Raw genomic sequence first — 23,061 nt, forward strand, 5'->3', positions numbered from 1 at the left:
CAACATGTATAGTTATTTTGGTATTATTACGAGTGTGTATCTAGAATATTGTGATTTTAAAGTTTCTCATAGTGTAGGGTGGTCCTTATCTTCAAATTAAATAAAAGTTCACAAAGGATTCTGCCGAACGTTATTTCATATTTATAAAAAAAAATATATTCCAAATGTGTGGTAAACAAGAAATTCTTTGAACAAAGACAAAGGCATCCAAGAAGGGTCTGTACGGTCATTCTTTGTTATCGGTATTAAATCCTCGATATAATGTAAACAAACTATTCTACAAACTGATAAAAAGTGTTCTAGAACAGCACCGCACGTGTTGTTTTTCAAATATTTTATACCTCTTGTAAATTCTCGATAACCAATGTAGAAAAATAAATAAAGGATACTTTTAACAAAAAAAAAGGGTCTAATAATGGTTCATAAATATTTCTAACATAAATATACCAGAATTAAAATATTTGGAACCCTGAAGTTTTCTTTGGTACAGTTTCTTCAAAAGTAATGTTTTGTAGTTATCGAACTTGGTTGGCTTTTATATTCTTTTTCCTATTACTATCGATCTGCATTAGGAATTCTTTATAAACTTATTAGAATTTGCACATTTAAGCACTTTGGAGAATAAATACTACGATGTCGATTAAATGAAATGAAAATAACAATCAACTTTGTTGAAAAATACTTTAGTTATTCGATTGATAAGAAGAGAAAAGAATTTTTTATGTATAAAATGTGAAAATTGATTCTAAATAAATAAAGGGGTGATGACAAAAAGTTTATTAAATGAAGAGATAATTTTTAACAGTAACTGTTTAATTGAATAGTCATTGTTTTCTGTAAATCAAAAGTGTGTACAAATAATTGATTCCACACTAATACAAAATGATGATGGTTATTAAAAAAATGATCTCTATTTCCACCAAAACGAGCACACCCACTTTGAGGCAAAGCTGCAATAATATAATCAACGATTTTCTCTAAATTGTATTTGAATGGAAGAAGAAGTTGGTTTATTAAACGAGTTTCAAAAGCCTCGTAACGTATGAAACGTCTAATAATAAGACAACAGACGAAAATATTGAGGTTTCATTTCAAAAAAATTTATTATTTTTTCTATGAGTCGTATAACGGGTCGCGGATATGACAGACGCTACAAAACACGTGCGTCCTCCGTGCCTGAATGTCCGAGCCACACACTCATCACAGTTCTCACTGTATAGTAGAGAGAAAAGTTTGTGTCTTATCGGGCAGATGGCGGTAGGTGAATCAAGAGGAGAAAATTGAATTTTCACGAAAGTCTTTGTTCAAATTGGAAAACTGATGTGATTTTCGTAATCGCCTTGAGAAAATACATGTAACCACGCGTTTTTTTGATACTTTCGAGGTATGCCATTTTTTCAAATTAAATTTATTGTTTTCCTATGAGAATCGTATATATTCGTATAATCTAATTTATTGTATTGTAGCGAACATAGATTGAAAATTCGGGATTATTTTTCAAGTAAAAAATAAGAGTAAATTTAATAGAAACTTTATTTGGGTAAATATATAGTTTACAAAGGCACACATACAAATAATTTTGTCAATTTATCACTAACAAAAACTTTCTACATATATGTATTCTAACTGCCACGGATTAAGAAAATAAAACAGAATACTGTTAGCTTATACATTGTAAATAAAGACTAGTTTAAACGTCCTATTTAGTTCGACATTTTACTATGTTACTCTCATAATATATCACATTATTAATTGGACGGCATTATATTTGTTAAATTTAATATTTATATTAAAAATATATTGTTTCGTGGACGTTTCTTTTAAAAAATTTTATATATTTCAAACTAGAATTCAAAAATATATTTTTCGAACAAACCATTTAAAAAATGAGACAAAAAACAACCAATATTGTAATAAGTATCTTTCTTATCAACCTTATTTAGTCGTATCGTATATACTGCGACCTAATGGATCTATTGGCTCATTGAAAAATAACATCATTTTTGTGGCAAACCTCAATATTATACATTTTATTTACATTTACTCATACTAATAAGCAATATTATTTATATTTTAATCAATAGTAAATTAAGTCTCTAAATTTTCACATGGTAAGTGTGTATAGAAAAACAGAAAGACAATAAATGGAATAATATATCATCGATGAATAAGTTCTCGACCTGACGGCGAGTAGTTATCGTACAAATCACGTTTTTATATTGAAGTATCCATTTTTCAAGCAACAGGTAAAATTGAAACATTTCCAATTACAGTTGAAAAAACTTGTTTTACTCGAAAAACAATGTACCATGTCACAAGTCAATAAAAATTTAGTTAATTAGAATTACTTTGCACCCACCATATCGCTGTGGCATTCTAAAACGAAAACTTATTGATCGATGATTTACAATGTAGAAAAATGTATGTATGCGTGTATTAAAAATTTATTAGAGTTCAAACATTATAGATAAACTGAGAATTAATTGTGTTTGAGACATAAAATTAACACTGCGCAACACAATTGAATAATGATCGACAAGTTATTTTATTAACTTAAACATACCAATGGTAACTATAAAATTACATTTGTATTATTCGTGAAACGGAGTTACGTTAATAATCTATCACTGAATTGGTTCTGTATAGCAATGTTGGATCAAACCAGATTCGTCTAAATGATCCAATGTTTACATTTCCCAATTACCCTGTATAAATAAATTTAGTTTTAGATTTTACCATCTTACACACCTCGTGTTTATCTCTCACAATTTTTGACTAGTTTCCAACCTACAATCAATTTTTATAACATAATAATGAAATCGATCAAAAATAAGTTTGAGCAGCACTTTTTTTTTAAAAAACGTATTCAACGTTTTTAACAAATGGCAATTTGCAATCAGCACATTCTCTATCGATTTTTGACAGTTCAACTTATCCCAGTTTTAAAATCTCTTATAAATGGAATTGTATAGTTTTGATCCCCAATCAAGTAAAAAATGTGTTTATTTTTTGTTATTGTTTTTTTTTTCGTATTATATAACATTGGTAATAAAATGTATCAATAATTACGGAAAAATATATCTATATTAAAATTTCTTACCGAATATGTAAATATTGCACTTATACATTTGAAACACAAAACAATCTTCGAGAAAATAACGTAATTTATCATTTGAGAAACGATTAATTATTAGTTTCTCTAGAATATTTTTAACAGAGAAACTGGAAATATAATATTTATCAGAAAAATTGGAAAGTACTTTTCAATTATAAATTTTTATTGTAAATAATGAAAAAATTGCGTGATGGAGAGTAAAAAATTATTATTAGAATAAATATCCAGAACAAATTTTCACTCGAACATTGATATAAAATTGATATTGATGATTTCACATAGAAGTCTTACAGAAAATAACAAAGGAGCAGAAGCCGAGGGCTATGAAGATAATAATAAATTTTTATTATTTACAAAACATTTTTAGATCACATTAAACTTAATAATTTTGTATATTCGAGTCTCAATCATTCGACATAATATTTTCATGTTCCGAAAATGTTTAAATAATATTGTAAAAGATATTTACATTTCCTTGCAATATATAACGGGAAAAATCATCTCTTAGTATATTTCTTTTATGTAACTTCACAAGTGAAATAGGAAAATTTAGTGATTGTAATAATAAATAAAATTTGCAGTAAAAAACATACTATTTTTCTAAAAATATTTACATCTCTACACGAAGCGTTCATTCGACATTTTCATTTCTTATTTACGAAGTCGCAAGAGCTTGTCTACCAATAATATGGCTCATCCATGTCCTTAAAGTGGTGTCAATCGCTGTATATATGGCAGGATGTTTATTAGAACTACCGCAATTGCTGGGATGACTTAGAAGTCCTTGGAGCTCCCAGGTTTTCGTTTTGTCAGAGAAACACATCAAAGGGGCTCCTTCATCACTCTGTAATACAAACAATTTATATAGTCCTACCTAGATTATATCTAAACTTGAAATTTTTCTTGATTCCACTTACTAAACATTGCGTTGTATCGGAATCCGTATATCCCGCACAAATTTTATCTGGCGTTATTTTTCCATTATAATGTTTTGTCGAATTACAGTCGTCGGTATCTATTAGAGGTACCGGCAAATAGTGTATGTACTGTTGCATGACGGGTTCTAAAAATTTTTCAATTAAAAGTCAAATTATTCCAAGGTTTCAAATTTTTTACCTCCTGGTTTGTCAACGCCCCATCCGGCGACTACGCACAATTGATGAGGTTCTATTCCATTATTCGGCAAACATACCGCACTCACGTTCACATCTATGTTCACAGGTTTTTTCATCTTAAGCAGTACTACGTCGTTCTTGAATCCAAAGTTGGAAAATTTTGTCTACAAAAAATAAAATTCTCATTACACTCACCAGCATAACTAACCAATCTGGTAGATTGAATGTAGGATATATCTGATCATAATAATTGTAACAATTCATACTCACTTGTGGATGAATGACGATTTCGCTCAATTTTCTAACTTGACTTGAGACATCGCCTTTGTTCGTACCTCCGGCATATAGAAACCAATCTTCTTCATTAATAGGTTGCGAAGTACGTCCTGCTATGCAAGAATAACTAGTTACCGCCCAAATTGGTGTAACAAGGGTTGAAGTACAGTATGTGTTGTGTTTTTTATTAAAGACTAATGCCAAACTAGACCATCGAGCCGGTTCTGCTTTATCTCCCGCTACCATCCGAGTTGAAAGCGGATCTACACCGGCTGGATTACCGCAAACTAAAAGATACGATTTCATAATTTGATTACTGGGGAACAATATTCTAAAAAAATAAAATTTACCGTACTCCTGACAACTAATTGAAACGTACTGATCACAATCTCGATCATTATTTTCCACGAAATTTAAAGCCGCCCGTCGATCGTTCATAGATAAAACATAACTAATTTGCGACGTTGAATTTTTGTTATTTGGAACTGATTCCAATGCAGACGATGCCGAATAACCCAATTTTTGACATACCAAATCAGCAAACGTAGTATTCCATAAAGTCCAGTCCATACATATAGGAAACCAGGTGTTATTTTTGACCTGGAGCTAAAAATTATGAAACGAATACGACGAATGAACAATAGAAAACAGAATGTTGAATTAACGAAATTATTCGTATAAATAATTGTACCTGCAAAATTTCTTTATCATTGATATCAGTTAAATTGAGAAACAATTTGTCGAGTTTCAGACAATCCCATTCATCAGATTTGTCCAAGCATTGGGCAATACCATCACAACGATCCGAATTGGCTATACATCCCCCACCTGTACTACATTTGAACTCCTCTTCAGTACAAACTGTAATCAAAAAGCCGATTATATAATATACGGAAATATTATTAACACAGTATAAGCTAATAAATTCAATATTATCTGGAATCTGGTATACGATTATTCATTTTTATACTTACGACATGACGATTCGTCTTCTCCTCCTAAACAATCAACTTCACCATCGCATTTCCAGGAATTCGGCATGCAACTGCTTTCTTCTGTACACCTGAAAGATTGAGCCGGACAAGATCCAGTATGTGTACATCCTTCTTCGTCCGATCCATCAGGACAATTTTTCCTACCATCACATTTCCACGATACAGGTATACAACGATTTGATATACCACAAGATATTTCGTTTGGATTACAACTCCAGGAATCTAATAATTGAAGAAAAATCTTACGAAATTTCCTTGGATTCATTGTATTCATAATAATACAAGATGGAATGATTAATTCATAAAATTATTTACGCTACTCACCACAATTACTTTCATCGCTTCCGTCATGGCAATTGAAGATACCATCACAAACAAGATGTCTTTTTAGGCACTCTTTACTTGCACACTGTTTTTAAAAAATAAACATGTTAAAGAATATATAGTAAGTACTTTATATAATAGAGAAACTAACCTGGAAATTATTTGGACATCCTTCCTCTATACAATTAAGTTCATCCGAACCGTCTGTACAATCCAATACAGAATCACATCTATCAACTATTGATACGCAAAAGTTTCCACCTTTCACGGATGTTCCGTTAAAACATTGGAATTGATCCGGAGAACATCGCGAAGCTTTCGGCAATAGAAAATTTTCTGTGATAGGCTTCTCTTCGTTTTTTGTCAACATGATTATTTCATTCTGTGTCAACTCTATGTTCTTGTCAGTTTCTTTCTTTGCTATATTTGCTTCTGTTTGATCCTCGCCTAACGGTATTATGCTTAAATTTTCAGTCGAATCTTCTTCCACCTAATGTGTATTATACAATATAATTAAGAAATAATAATTAAAAATTGTATATACGTGTAATAAAATAAACATTAATGAAAATATATAGTGAATATTATTTTCTACCTTCAATATTTCGGTGGTGGTTTTGTGAGTTACAAATAATTTTTCAGTTGTAGTAATATCGGGAACATTTTCTTTAACTTGATATTCCTTATTAAAGTTCGCCGTTGTTATTTGAATAGTTTGAGTGGAAATTTCATTATCTTCTTTATTTTCATCATTTGCTTCGATATTATTTGAAACGGGTGTTGTGGTTTCCGAAACTTCAGTGGTAACATCGTTCGATCCAATATTTACTTCATATTGCTACAACCGAAATAGTTTTAGAATTATATACAAATTAATATATAAACTGTCAACTTACATTCGCCAATATTATGGGAATAGTGCTTCCCTCAGTGTTGGTTGTAGTCTCTAAAGCGATGAGATCTTCAGTACTCGACGATATATCGTTAAAATTCTTTATGTTTGTAGAATTTTCTGGTAACGATGTTGCCGCTATTGTTTCAGATTCAATTTTATCCAAAGCCATTGTCGTTTCGTCAATATCGTTATTATGTGATGACGGCATGGTTGTTTCGTATGTGGTATGTTCTTTCAAATCTGATACAGTTATTGAGATATCTGTCGTATATTCATTTATACTTGTAGTAGTTTCGGTAAGACCATCTAGCATATTTTCATTATTTGTGTTATTTATAGATGAATTTTCTGTTGAGGTTAAAATATTTGTATCGATGTCGGTTGATTCTATATCTTTTGTCATATTATATGTCGTTAGTTCTGTTGTATTGATTTCAACGTTATCAGTAGTGGTGATATTATTAATGTCTTCATTTACTATAATATTTTTTGATTTATCTTGAATATTTTCGGTCGTTATGAAATTTTCTGTAACGCTTTCATACATTTCCGTAGTTGAGGTGTGTTCCATTATATTAATGTTGCTTTCATCTACTTCTGTTTTGATTGTCGATGTATAGTAATGCATACTATTAGCACTTTCGTCATTATTAAAATTCTCTTTTATTATATTTATATTTTCGATGTTAGAGTTATCAGTAGTAACATTTTCTTCGTCGACATTAATGTTATGGAGTGTAGTAGCGATAGCTGGAAATAAATAAAAATTACCTCGTATACTTATTGTCGTTTTTTACTGAAGAAAATACCTTCGGCAGTAGTAGTATCAAATACGTTTGGGTTCTCAGTAGTAGTAGCAATTTCAGTTGTCATATCATTTTTATCGGAAATTATTATCATAACCTCGGGTTTTATGGGTTCTATTTCCAAATCTTTAGTAATAAACTGTTCGTTCCTTTGTAAATTCGTAGCATCCGATGTATCATTATCAAAAGGATTCGTAGTGTTAATTTGATCTAATTCTAAAGATGGAGGCTTAGTAGTTACTAAAATAGAAATTATAACAATGAATAATGATCATTATCAATTCAATGGATTCAATTTTAGTGAATACCTGAACCACTAGAACCAACAAATCTTTGACATCCGGATGCAAACGTTATTTTTAAATGATAATTTCAAGTTACATAACTGTAATTATCTATATATGTAATATTGGAAACAATTATGGAATTAAAATATTCACAAACAGGTTACCTTCTACAATTAAGTGTGATAAATCAGTAAAATTATCTTCGTTATTGCTTTTTGATTCTGCAGCAACCGAATTATTTTCCTCTGCTCCTATAGCAAATCTGTTTGTAGAAGTTTCCTCCGACGGAGACTTGATAGTCGAAACGTTATCATGATTCTCATGTTCTGCAAAGTGTTCTTCGGAATGTAGGGAGTTCACGAAAGTATCGTTATCAAATTCTGGTAAAAAAGGCGACATGTATTCGTCATGATTCTGTTCGGAATTATCCATAGCGTCGTCGATATATTGATTCGTCGTGTTATTGTTTTCCATCTGGGATGAGTTTGTAGATGACATGTGTAGCTCTACAGTGCAAAATAAATTAGTTTTCTTTTAAATATTTAGTGATTATAAATTGTTTACCTTGTATTTTGGGTTCCCTGAATTTTTCTTTGTGTATTAGGGGTTTCAATACTTGTATCATGTACATGCTGCTCTTTTTCGTAGTTACATCAAAATGTACTTCAGCTGGTGGTGTATATACATTACCGAAACTGAATTCTGCATCTGCTACAAATCCTGTTGTTGGCTTCTCAGTACTAATGGTTTCCATTTTGTGTTCAGTTTCAGTTTTATTCCAATTTTCAACAGGATGAACTGTTAAAAAAAATATAGTTACAACACATCAATTAATTATAATAAAAAATATCTATATTTGTAATTTGTACCTGTTAAGTTTGGTATGTAGGTAATATCGTTTTCAGTAACATGTACGGAGGGTGTTTCCGTAGTCTTTTCTATTGGTGGACCGGATAATATTGGATCGAAGTAGAACGTGTGTCGATCCTTATTTTCATCTGATGAAACTTCAATCTCATCAACATATTTTTCTGTTGGAAACTCTACAGGGATAGCTGGAAACGAAAGGAAATAAAACAGCTTTAGTATTATCAACGGACAAATAGTTTTTTACCTACCTGAAAATATTGAAGAGGGCAATTTTACGGTTGTTGGTTCTCTATAATCTCCCATTGAAGTACCAACATCTTGAGTAGCCAAATTGAAGTCCATAGAGTAATCCTTCGTACTGGGTTGATTAGTTGAGGATGTTTTTACATCGAAGCCCGATATTTCGTCTGTAACGTATTCGGATATTGATGTACGCCCTACCTTTGGTTCTGGTGATGTGGTTACGGCATCAGTTTTTACTTTTGAAGTAGTTTCAGATTCCGGTACTACTTCAGGGCCTGGTTCAGACTTTCCGATAAGTTCTCTTATAGTAGTGGATTCCGCCTTTGATTTTGACATTATGTAATCTGGTACTGTTTTAGACATAATGTCGATTTTACAGAGTTTTTGATTGGAGCTCAAACGTTGACCTTCGGGGCAAAGACACGCGAAATTTAATTTAGTATAATCGAAAACACAGAAATGTTCACAGCCATTATTTTGTATTTTGCAAAGATCTAGAACTCTTTGGGATCTAATGGAATTCTCTTGTATGTGAAATTCACCCATTAAGTCTCTATGTCTTTTTAGGTAGTCTATGAGTATTTTATTCAGAGACACTTCATTAATTGGATCCATATTGTTATCTTCCAGCGACTTATATTCATCTTTAGGTTTCCATGTTACACGATATTTTGTCACTACACTGCCGGGTCTGAAAATAGATATTTTTCCGTTAGGGTATTTTTAAGCTCAAAACAATATCGATATGTCCTTAATGCTCCCAATTCCTGTATCGTGTAAAAATACTTACAGTATTTCCATAACCTTAATATCAAAGTCCATAGTTCCATTTCTGAGTTCCTTATTTAATAAAAGAACTTCTTTTATCTGGTTTTCTATTTCTTCGGAAAGTGCTTTGTATTCCAAACTATCCTTATCTAATAATGCAGTGTTAAATTCTAGGTTATCAATTTTTAATTCAGATTCTATGAGTCTAGGAACTGAAAATAAAATAAATTTATTATGAATCAAAATGAGTTCCAAACATTCTTTCATAATAAGACACTATTCTGTATCCCATGGATAAACAAATTTACCTACCGTGAATTTGAGATTCATCTGTCGAAGGAATTATTGAGCTAACCGTACTTATTGGAGGTTCTGGGGTAAGCGGATATTTGTGACCAATAGTTGGTAAACTTATACCCCCTTTTCTAATTGGTGTATCATTGTCCAAGCTTCTTCCACTTGCTTCTATCGCTTGTGGCATTGGCGGTTGGGATCCTAATAATCCAGCTAAGACACAAAACACGATTTTATATTTATTGTTAGAATAAAATAAAAAGATGCGTATTGAATTTGGTTCTATTTAACGTATATATACAATTAAATGAAATTTTACTCGCCTGCTGCTAATATACCAACTACCACTGCAATAGTTGCAAGGGCGATGCAAATAGTCCAGCAAATGCATTTACCTTTACTTTTTTCTATTCTATTATCTTTTGTAACATATAGTTTTTCTCCTCTACAACAAAAAAAATTATTGAATTATTTTATTCTGAATTTATTATAAGAACCATTAATAATTGAGATTCGGTCAAAACATTTCAATTTTAGAAATATTATTAACGATCTGTAGAAACTATTAACAATAATTTACTGACTGAACATTCTACCACTATACCAAAAGTTACGATAACAGAGATTGAAAATAAACTGTTTACCTGTAACTTGTCAATCATTGTTATTACCTTTCGGTATTATAAAGAATATTGGCAATAAACCGTGTGTGCGTGTTTAGTATGCGTGTCACAAAAACTTCAAGAAATTCAAATTCAGTAACTTACTTTAAAAGTATTTATAATTACTAACCTCATATACTTCCTATGTTCATTTACCGGTACAAAATATTCGTCATATGGACTCCGCATATCCTCTTCTTCTTTTTTTAAAGGAATAGTAGTCATACCGGAACTTTCATACCCTTTGAGACCGTTGTGAATTGCTCCTCCGGGCTTCATATTTATTAATTCTAAATTAACGGCTTCCGTTACAGGTTCGTGATTATTCTTTTTCGAAGGATCCGGTGCTGGATAGAATATATTTATATATTTAAATATATATTAAATATAAAAATAAAAAATATCTTACTCAATCCGTTACTGTAAGGCATGTCATTGTTGAAAGTACTTTTGACGTCCTCAACGAACGCAGGATTATCAATACCAGTCGGTGGTGGAGAATGCTTGGTTTTTTTTGAAAAACTTTCTTGCAAGTTATGTTGACTTTTGTAATTTTTACTCATTTCGTCTAAATTGTTATGATGCTCTAAAGATTCGTTGATGTTCAAATTGGCTGTGGCCAAATAATGTAATTTTGAATCGTTCTAAAACATAAAGACGGTTATTTAATCCTTTTTTTCAACTGATACAGTTAATACAGACAATGTCACAAATAATATGAGAGAGAATGGATCATTTCCGAATGATCTCTATGTATATACTTATATAGATAACATAACATTTCTCACATTTTTTTGGAAATCCGTATCGTCTAAATTGACAGGGAGCGTGATTTCGTTTTTATGATAGTAATGGTTCACAGGCGTTTGAGTTTCATCTGTAGTATTGGGCATGACGTGTACTGCCGTAGTCACCGTATCTTCGTTATTGTCGTGTTTGCTAATGTTATGGGAACTATGCGAATTATCTAACGAGGAATGCGAATCTTGTGCAGTATCGCTACCGCCATAACTGCTGTCGGCGTCCATAACCTACAATTATAAACGTAGTTCAACATTTATATTAAATATTCATTTACATAACGTTATTTCACTATTTAAACAAACTTATAACTCACAGAATTATATAATTGTAACGAATTTTAGAAATTTTAAATAAAAAAAATCTTAGATATTTCAAGTACTTTGTATTTCCAACGTTAAAATTATTTGCAGTTTGTTCATAAAAAAAATGTCATATTTACGGTGCGGCTAATGTCGATAAACGGAGTTAAACAGAAAGTAAAATAATAATAAATAGAATAGAAGTTGTCCTTCGAATATTTGTTGACCGTTCCATAACAGCAACTATAAAATATTCATTGTTAACTATAAGAGACACGTCACTGCAAGAGAGGCACATTTTGCAATCAAGATATATCCATTGGTTACGGTAAGAGTAGTAGTACCTATCTAATCATGTGAAAAACGAAAGCAATGCACGGGATTTTATTTAGGTGGATAAAACCTCTACTTAGTAATGGTAACGACAAGGTCGTTGGAGAGAAAAAAAAATGTTGTTACAGAGGTCATTTATTGAATCATTCAAAATTGTGTTGTTAGTTTTTCATTCGGGTCGACGACGGTTCCGTTCGCTACATAAAAATATTGTTTTCTCTTATTTTATACCGATAACAATAATTATAGTTCCATGACCTATTTGTGAATAATTTACGAGCGGAAAATATATCAAATATAATGCGGAATCACTATCGAATATCACACGAAATAGAAATATTTTAAACTTTCATTTTTTTTATGAAAAATAAAAGTATTTCTAAACGTTTCTTGGCTAAATATTTTCTAGTACCTATACATTTACACATATAATATAATGCTGTTAAAGGAAAAAGGTGTTACATTCAATAATTATTTTACTTTTTAAATTGTTTGTACAATCTGTTCAATAACCGATTTCTTTTTCAATACAACCCGAGGCGAGTTTCAAACATACTAAGATTAATGCATACTCTCTCTCTCTCTCTCTCTTTCAATATAAACTTTTCTCTGATATCAATTTGGAAACTTAATGTTTTCAAAATAATAACTGACCTCTATACAATAAAACTGGGTTACATTTTGGACTCGTTATTAACTATTTGTTAATTTATGATATATCTCTGTATAATATATTAATCTAATCAAAGACCATCTGTTTCAACTGAAAGTTCCCGACTCGGAAGACGACATTCTTCGATTCGAAGCTGATTAATTGATATTTTATGCGAATATTTCGAGTGTAAAACTCCAATTTGCGTCAACTACTATCCGTTTTGATATCATTTTTTTTTTGGGCGATGAGAAATATATCTACACTTCAAATAATCGTGAATTTTCTTTGATTTAGTGAAAATTATAACTTTCTTATTCACTTTTCGGTTATAAAAGAGCAGATAACCTTGCTAAAATCGTTACTTTATACATAATACATACAGAATAAAAGACCGGTTCATCCAATTTAAACTTAATTATCGTTCAAACTCGTGATATTGTAACGTTTTCATTGCTCACAGCTTGACGTTACTTTTGTTATAAACATATATACGATATAAACCTACCAACTCCTTTTTGTAAATAATTTTCTTTATATTTTGTCATATTATCACTGAGTAGAAATATTAACATATTATATTTCATACCTCTTTTGTAATTTTTGTATGTACTTGTTGGTGACATACTGGGTTTCTGGAATTTAAGTTATTAAGCACAGTTTAATTTATCCTTTTGTTGAACTATTTTTATATAAACAAATTGAATATTTGGTTTATTTTCTTTTGAGGTTAAGTCTTGGTCTAAAGGAGGCGAGCATTATTCGAAATTTGCCGGACGGGGTATAACTGGTTGCAGAATTATGTTGCTTGTAAAAGCCAAGTTGCTTCCTCTTAGAAGGTTCGAACAACATCTAGTTAACTATTCACGAATTAAGTTATTCGTGCAATATTTTGTAAATTTTGCGGATATTGGTTGTTCAGTTCATTGATGAATGATTTCGTTATCTGGTGTTTTTGAAATTGAGCTATTGTTGCACCTGGCTGAATTGTCGTCATGACGTGTGACCCGATTTTGCTCAAGAAGTCTGCTGCTAACTTCATTCATATTTTCCTTTTGAATGTCAACCGATGTGGAATTTTTCATTATGGATTTGATTATAAATTTTTAAATTTGACTCCAAATTTTATATTTGCGGAAGTCTGACTGAGAATTTGACGATTGGGGAGGTAGTTACCTTGTTCTTTGGTGGTAACTTTAAGATCAATTTCTCCAGAGATTTTTGAAAAGGCTTCCGCCGATTTCGAAAATTCTGGAATATTAAATTGTTAATTGACATCCAAGAAGAAGTAGATATAAGTTTCCTTCGTTAAAAAGGTAGGTAAGATCTTTTTTTTTTGTAAAAGCAGAAATAGTTCTAATTACTGTCTTATGAATGAACTAGGTTAGGCTCCAAATTATAGACTACCTTTTTTATTGCATTCGGCAAATGTTAAAAAATTAAGTTATAAATTATTTCTTTTAGTGGTCTATAAATTGGCGAAATTTTTCGGATTGTATTTTGTACATTTTTCTTTTTAATTTAATTAGAGAACTAATTTTGGAAATAGGACCTTTCTTGGGATTTAAAACTTAGACGACCTTAATTTGGATTTAACGTCAAACTTTGACTAGTGGAACTATCTAGTCCTGGACAATTAACTGAATAAACTTCTTTAATTCTTAATAGCATTCCACGGATATGGTCCTATTTGTATTCTCCTGACAAGTAGGGAGCCTCATGTGTTGCTAAAGGTCAAATGTAAAATTTACTTCATTATTTTCTGTAAACCAAAAACTCATGAGTTTTGCGGGTAATTATTTTTAATATAATTTCGAGTTTCAAATATAGATCATTGTATTTTATTTTCAACAAGCAGCTTTATTTCTAAAGATACCTCAACCTATTTCTATACCTTTCTCAATTTAGGTTAAAAAAATTGAGTGGGAAATTGAAAGCATACAAAATTTGTATACCCCTTAAACACAACAAAATCTTGCAACGAACCCCGACAACACACATTAACATGATGAGCTTAGTCGGAGCACAAAATGTGGCCTTTTAATGTTAAATGTTAAAATATTAACCATGGAATTTTTCTTGTTTCTTCTCAAATTATAATCACGTCAATTTGTGGTAATAAGATATGAATAAAAATAAAAGTTTTTTATCAAATTGCACAATTATCAATATATTCTAAATTTTTTTGATCAAAAAATTTTGCAAGTTAGATTCAATATTCGATAACAAATATGTTGAAACTTCAAATTATTGTCAACCTAAAAACCAATATCAATTAATGATAACTGTGAAGCGAAAAACTAGTAACAAAATCAGTAGGATTAAGTTTACTAAAACAAGTATAAATCTAGAATTCAAACTGTAAATTACAATAATATAAATAGCTACAAATTAAATTTAATGTTAGTTCATCTATTTAAAAGTACATATACATTAATTTAATTACATTTTGTATAAAAAACAAAACAGTAATTATAAACGAATTACCTTGACTTGCACTGACACCATCATATTTAGCAACTGTATAATGTTGGTGTATGCGTGTAGAAAAGTATGAATCTATTAATTTATTTACCACCTTAAATTTAACAAAACAATGCTAATTGCGATAAGACTAAGTATGGAATTTGTTGGCAACATCCTGTGAGTCAATTAAAAAATAGGAAAATAATTAAATTGATGAGCGATTAAGCATTAAAGAATGTTTTATTTTGGAATTCCATCGTTAATCGTCAACGAAAATATTTTTATTCGCATTAACATAAAATTCATGAATAAGTCTATAAAACACCTCATCAACATGATTCAAGCTTAAAAAAATATTATGTAATGTAAAAATAATTTTCAAAAACATATATGTGCAACTAAACAAAAATTATTCAATTAATAAATAATTCAGCTCGCTTTTCCAAAAATGCAAACAAAATAAAAATATAACTTAAGATAACCCTATACCGAAGATGGAATAAACCATGATGAGAATCGAATTTTTGGAATGATATTAAAAACGCAATTCAATATTTGTTGGAAAAACCGAAACTTGAGATTGTAAATGAACGTCTGTTGTATGCAGGTGTGTCAGTCACCCTTTCGATTCATAGTTACTTTTAGTTACGGACGACAATGTATTTGGATCCGTCTAGACGGAAGTCAGGTACAATGTTTGAATAGTCAAAGAAACAGGTAGAGGTAAATAGATATGGAATCCCTAGTTTGGTGCAATAATAAAAAGTTCAAGTAATAAATCATCAACTTCCATAATGGAAAAATATCACGTATTCCGAAATATTTTTCCGATACTAGAAAGACATAATCGGTTCCGAGAAATTAGTACAATTCAATGGTATTATGATTTTTGTACCTCGTATTTAATTGCCTTCATTCACAAAACAAAAACATCATTTTAGGATATTTTTAATACTTAATTTTAGTTGTTTTTTTTGGGACAATCTGTATACGTATCGACTTAATAGATGTTTCTGGTTTCTTATCATGGGCAAAAAAATATCACAAATTTTTTGGAAGCAAAAATGCTCGAGTAGGTAAATCATTTCTGTCTTGGAGAATGCATTGAGATCTAGAACTTTCTAAGCAAATTGTGTTATTGTATAGTGAAAATCGTAAATTTATTTCGTTAATAACGGATGTGCGACGAATGAAGGAGCCGCTAGAATCATCGCGCTCATACAAGATGGCCTCAATCAAAGATACGTCGCCGGGGTAATTGGAGTTCAACAAAGCACCATATCCAGAGTTGTTATTCGCTACCAAGATACAGGGCAGCTAACCAGAAGACCCAGACAAGGTCGCGGAAGGGTATCTTCGATAGTAAATGATCGTTATTTGAGGTTAACGGCGTTAAGAATTAGGGATACCACCGCTCGAAGTGCCAGCTTGAGGTCCACGTCTTACCAGAGAACATCGAGTAGCAAGATCGGAATTTGCTCGAGAACACGCGAATGGGAATATTCAAGATTGGTTAGGTTAGGTTAGATTTTATCTGTATTCATCATATAGGCGTGTACCCGTATATAGGCACGATCAGGTTAATTTTTGTTAAACTGAAAGCTTTGGTGGTGGCTCTATCATGGTTTGGGGAGGAATTTCTTTCGAGGGTCGCACGGAGTTAATACCAGTGAATGATGGAAGACTAAATGTTAACCAATATCGTAGAACCCCATGTTGTCGGTGACAACTCTGTGCTAATGCACGATAACGTTCGTCCACACGCCGCTAAATTGGTTCGGCAGTATTTAGAAGAGGTCGAGATACCCAACCCGAATTGGCCTGCACGTAGCCCGGACCTTAACCCAATAAAGCGTGTCTGGGACCATATAGGATGGCAAATTCGGCACCAATAAGAACACTAGATGATCTTCAAAATGTTATTTTCAACTTTAACTGGTTAAACATGTCGCAAGGATACGTCCAGAAACTGTTTAGAAGCCTTCCAAGACGAATGGAAGCGGGGGGGCGACAACACATGCTATTAGAAATTCATTGGATGGTTTTAGTTTAAGCACCGCTCATTTTTTTGTACAATTTTTTTTGATTTTTTCCATGTTTTGGTAAATCAAACTTTTCGTCCTCTGTAGATTAAACTGATATAAAATAAATGTCGCAAAAGGCGTATCTACCGGTATTTTAATTCGTAATAATAATAATAAAATTCGAAAAACAGGCAACGCATTTGAAATATGAAAGTGATGCGATAATTTTTGTAGGGTATATATATATATAGCTAAAAACATGTTGGGTTAACACACAAAGAAAGCGTCATAGCAATGGAATTTAAGGTATTTAGAATGGATATTTTTTCAAATGAACACGTGTTTATAGAAGGCGCATAGGTAGTCGTCAGATTTTAATGAATATTTACATTTTATAAACGACACCCACCATATGAAGCAAGTCCAACATTTCTATCGAACGAAATGATTTTTTAATTCAACTAATTGAAACCCTTACGTTTTATAGAAGACCCTTCTTTACATGTTTCAAGCCGTCACTGCCAGAAACACCAGACGAAAGCGACAGACGTGCTTAAATTAAATACAGAAATAAATTACAATACAGACTTGTATGCTCTGAAAGTGGCTTTTTTTTTAACGGTCATTCGTGGTACCGTGGTTATTTCTTGAAAGAACTAACTTCTATAATACCTGCCGTCATACCGATGACGACTAGTTCCGCTCAAGGGGATATTTTACAACGTTTTTTTATCGAAATAGTAGGATCCAGCACATTTAGAAATAATCCATCTCCAAAACAATCTTTACTATTATATACACACACATTTAAAGAATTTAAGTAAAATTTATAATTATATTCTATGAATTTCAATGCTACTATGAATAATTTAATTGATGGCTACTTCTTATATTCGAGACATGACAATCGGGGAGAAATTATTGTAATTAAAATAGATTTTTATATGATATTCATGTTGTAGGTGATCTATTGATTAATATATGTCATATTTTGCTAAAGATCAAAATAAGTCTTGACGTCAATTTGTACTTGTTTGTTGTAATAAATTTTCTATTAAAAGTGATCTATAATCAAGACGAATTATCAAGAAAAATTCAATTGTACTATGTACCAAAAAATTCCTGGATATCCAACATCATAAACAAAATACACTATAAATTAATCATTGAATTCATAAATGAATGTATACGATCCACGCTGCTTCCCATTGAATCACTTTCATTTTTGATACAGTTTTTCCTTGGTAGATGTAAATAAACATTTCTTTTCCGTTGATTGGCGTTACATAAACGAAACTACGGCCAACGTAAGAAATATTGAGTTATGTGTAACGCGCATAACTTCCAATTAAAACGGAGTAATCATTTCAATTATACAAACGAAAAACAATAATATCGAGTAAATTACTTTCATAAAAAATATGGGATGAATAAACTGAACCGTAATCATAATTATTGCGGTTGAACGGTTCAATAAATTTAGACTGGGCATATTTACTGTTCGATCTACAAAAACCTGATACAGTTTTTTTTACGAAAAATCACGGGAATTAGCTATATTTTCCATTATATTTAAATATTTCCAAAAATTCTATCTTAAATTCACGAAACAACGAATTTTAGAAAGTTTTCAATTGAAGTTTGCAATAATTTGTTGTATTTATTAGTGAATGTTTCTACGCGTGCCAACTGATAAATGTATATAATGAATATACAATTCGTCGATACTTATCAAAAGAATGTACAAGAAAAAACAAATACAACCAAAGCTAAAAGTGTCTCATTGTTTAAATCATCTATTTTTTTTTTAGTTTTGAAGATTTTAATTTGCGGTAATTATGTTTTCTAACTAAATAAATATAATTCGACGAATTCGTACATCGACGTAATCTGCAAGCATTCCGTCGTAATGCAAGTATAGGTAGGTCAAGTAAAAGTGATAATAAAACTCTTACATGAGACCAGTCTCGCTTGCGGCCATATTTTCTGATATACGAAAAAGTTTTACTACGTTTTAGCAAAGAGAAATAATTAATTACAAATTTAACACAAGCACATTTATTTTAGGATCATAGCGTCGATAGAAAAGTGATCCATATCAAATTCTTTGTTCTTCAATAGAATAATATTAACAATAATGCAATAAATTGATCAAATAGTATTTTACATAACGAAAGAAGAGAATAACAAATTTTATATGAGTGTGAAGTCAGTCGAATGAAACAACACGGGAATTTTGGAAAGTTACCTTCTATTGAGTTACGTACATCTTGTTTCCCACACATACTGATAAAATTTGCGAAAAATGGGTTTAAACTTCTTGTCCCCGCATGTACGAAAAATTAATTTGCCTTGGTGCAAAAGTAGAATGACCGAAAAGTATGGCAATTTAGTATTTATTTATTTAATACATATTTAGAATAAAGATGGATGGTTTTGAGTTTCTAATGATTAACCATGATAATTAGTAAATAAAAAAAAAACAAGTTTACTACAAAAATAATAAAAGATTAATTATATTTTTGGAAAATAAAATCGACAAAATGCGGCGTTCAATCAGAAAAGCGTTACGTCACACCTGTTGTAGCTGTCATTTTCGTATAAAGTTATTTCGAATTTTCAGCAATTATCGTTAAATTAATAAAGTTCGTTTTTAATTTAATCTTGAAAGACAGGTATAATTTGCCATAGAATCAGGATTTAACAAAGCAAACTGCAGTAATTTACCCAAAATTGACGCAATCATGCTTGACAAATTTTTTCCAATGAACACGTACTTTTGTTTATCGAAAACAGGCAGTGTTAAAATTTGAAGAATAAACAAAGTCTTATTTAATTAGCAGTTAGCAGTCAGAGAGTCGCATTTACCCGTACTGTATAATGAAAATATTTAAATGATTTTGAGGTTAGCGAATGCAAAGTTTCGATAACTTTAACTTAATTAAGAGATAACATTTTATATGTTATGTTTGGTATATTATGATAGATTTTGTAAAATTCATTCCTTTTGCTATACATTTATAAATATATACATAGAGTATTGTTTCATACTTACATCAAAATGATCTTCACGGAAATAATTTGTGGAATTTTTTTTTTCGTATTTCTTTATTGTTTGGAACATATATGAATAATTTGTCTGGGATTTTTATCGTTGTATTTTCACATTGGGGCACTATACAATATTTATAATACGAGGAATTCATTATTTATTAAAACACACAATTGACTGTCAGAAACAAACACAGCTGTTTAGCGAAATGGGAAGTCATACAAGACGCCATGACAGTCTTGGCCTTTTCGCGGTCAATTTGAAGTTCCTTTCTCAAAAAAAACCTATTTTTCTTAAAATAATATATTTTTGGGGTGAAATAGACGCTAAGCTACAATTTCAAACTAATTCCCAAATTTTGTCAACTAGCCTATTCTTTTAGAAACTCAAAGTGGCTTACACTTATTTCCTGATTTATAAAAAATGTGAATGTTTATTTTTCAACTTACACACGTGCTGAAATTTGTTTGTACACAATTGAAATTTACTGATTTCTAAGGACATTCAGTCGTAGTAAAAACATTTGTTTGTATAGATGTGGAATTTGTTTTATATGAAAGAGAGACAACTTTGTATGTAATTATTAAAAACATTTTGGATTATTTGAAAATATTGAATGAAACAACAAGTGCGTCTACCACGGAGTCAATATACGATTAGTTCCGCAAGACTGGCTAGTGATGATTCTGCTTTTTTTTTATTTCTTGTCTAATCAGTGGAATCGATGGATTGTTAATATACTACTATATCAAGAAAATACCGGGAAACGGCTAACGAAACAAAAAAGTATGGAATTCATTGCTCAATTGTAAAATAATGCCAACGATTTTTGTTTTGTTTTGAAATGTTCTTATTTGTTAATATTTAATGTATCTCAGCTTAGATACACGAACTCGAAAATTAATTTAGTTTCGTCCTTTTCGGATCAGCGAATTCAGACAATCGAATTTTGTGACAAGTTCATTGCTTTTCGTATAAAAAAAATCTCATTAGAATTAATAATAATTGATCAATTAGAACTAGATAATTTCCAATAATTGAACTTCCTTTTCATTGTCAATACGAAAAACTGAAAGAAACATCAAATAAAATAAATATTGCCGTATAATCATTTAAATATTTAAGCATACGTATTATTTTTGAAATCCAAACTGCAATAATATACAGACGTGATCGTAATCGAATATGGATTAGAAATAAAAACTGCATAACGTAATGTTATATATATACATATTACCTACCATGTGAACTCAGTTTTTTCATTTTATAGAATATATTGTACTATTCAAATGTTCGTATTTCAGTTACGTTGAACTTTCGCACAAACTTTGCAACGGTGTTGAGTGATTAAGTATTTTATAGATAATAGTAAAATAATAATTATACGAACTACCATGAGAAATTCACAATAGTACGAGTAAAAGCTATAATGGTATTATGAGATTGAAGTTACTAATTGTAAATTAACGGGTGATTATTAAAAAAATACTTTGGAATATTTGTTCGGTTGTAATTTTTTACTAGGATATCTGGACTCTTTTCATTAATAACAGGAAACGTGTTCATAATTTCACTACCTTATATTCAGATCCAGATTTTCTTTGACATACTGAAGCGAATAATAAAAATAAAGAATGAGAAACTTTCCGGTACAACTGTGAACCTATTTTTACACATATTGTCGAATACCCAAAATTTTAAAGTTGATACAAAAAAATATTTCACAACTATTCATATTTTAATTAATACATAGATATGTCGTTGCACTATGGAATGTAAGAGTAAGTTTTTATTGCTCCCCACCTACAAATCGGAAATTCCTTTCGCTGGCAGTTACATATTTGATTCGTACAATCATGTGATTTTTAGGTTTTTCGTCAAAAATATTTTCAAAATAAAAATAAGTGCTTTCAACAATTATCGAAATCATTTCTTAATATTATACGAAACACGCGATGTTTTACGAATTTCCCATTGAGCTGTGTTAATTTATTTACGAAACATATTTTCGAAAATTGTTATCAAATTCCGATTAAATAGTGCGTTAAAAAAACACTTTCGTTTTTTTCTTCTATAATTAATAAAATATGAGTTACGTCACGTCGAACGAAAAATGTGTTCTTAGACGCGGAGCTTAGGTAGGTAGGTAGGTGTACCGTGGAGGCCAGAGCGAAAAACATTCGTTTTTTATATCGACGAAAGCTAAAGAAACAAAAGGCTTACCAGTTAATTAAAAAATGGTCCCCATATAAATAATATCCAATAAATGTAACACAACTAATTGTCACGTACGAGTACACTTTATTAAAAAAAAATAAAATAAAAATGTTCACGAACGTTTTAACTCTTCAATAAAGAATGTTTTGCACCTTTCTGGTGGTAAGGTAAGCGGGAGCGGTCTACACCAAAACGAAGTGAACCGGAGGCTGCGACTCTATTTCCATCTCTTTTATTTTTCACTACCTTTTTCTCGCTCCCTCTCTGTCTACCTGAAGTTTGTATAGGCAAAAGTACTTCACCTGTTTGATTCATGCAATTGCCAGTGACGTATCCAGTTCGTTGGAACGCGGGACGGAAAACGTTTCAAATATCAAGTAATTTATATTCAAAATGGGAATTTAACTAATTTATTAAATTCTAAAATTATCAGGTACACGTAATATTAAATATTAAATACCTAAAATACTAAAAAAACACATAAAGTAAGTAAAAAAAAAGACTTACCTTTTGATGTTATTCTTTGTAAATGTTCTATTACATACAAACGTATCTGGGTAACTT

General features: G+C 30.7%; 1 protein-coding gene across 7 annotated transcripts; it reads right to left on the minus strand.

The window, feature by feature from the left end:
- Nucleotides 1-1,515: 1,515 nt before the first annotated feature.
- Nucleotides 1,516-23,025, minus strand: LOC130903730 (uncharacterized). 7 transcript variants are annotated; one of them, XM_057815979.1, is made up of 23 exons: nt 23,005-23,025; nt 11,439-11,681; nt 11,060-11,294; nt 10,781-10,997; nt 10,312-10,433; nt 10,007-10,201; nt 9,717-9,906; nt 8,932-9,617; nt 8,683-8,868; nt 8,378-8,611; nt 7,978-8,319; nt 7,530-7,766; nt 6,722-7,470; nt 6,421-6,663; nt 5,977-6,315; nt 5,826-5,910; nt 5,481-5,723; nt 5,198-5,367; nt 4,857-5,112; nt 4,501-4,793; nt 4,232-4,394; nt 4,033-4,178; nt 1,516-3,959 (listed from the first exon to the last, which is right to left on the minus strand). In XM_057815979.1, exons 2-23 carry the CDS (start codon nt 11,676-11,678, stop codon nt 3,771-3,773), a joined length of 5,760 nt encoding a protein of 1,919 aa, XP_057671962.1. In that variant the 5' UTR covers nt 11,679-11,681; nt 23,005-23,025; the 3' UTR covers nt 1,516-3,770. The 7 variants fall into 7 exon arrangements, with proteins under 7 accessions (XP_057671962.1, XP_057671958.1, XP_057671956.1 ...); XM_057815975.1 differs by lacking the exon at nt 23,005-23,025 and adding an exon at nt 22,504-22,695; XM_057815973.1 differs by lacking the exon at nt 23,005-23,025 and adding an exon at nt 20,284-20,521.
- Nucleotides 23,026-23,061: the final 36 nt, after the last annotated feature.

The sequence above is a fragment of the Diorhabda carinulata genome, chromosome 2 (assembly GCF_026250575.1).
Source record: "Diorhabda carinulata isolate Delta chromosome 2, icDioCari1.1, whole genome shotgun sequence".
NCBI lineage: Eukaryota > Metazoa > Arthropoda > Insecta > Coleoptera > Chrysomelidae > Diorhabda > Diorhabda carinulata.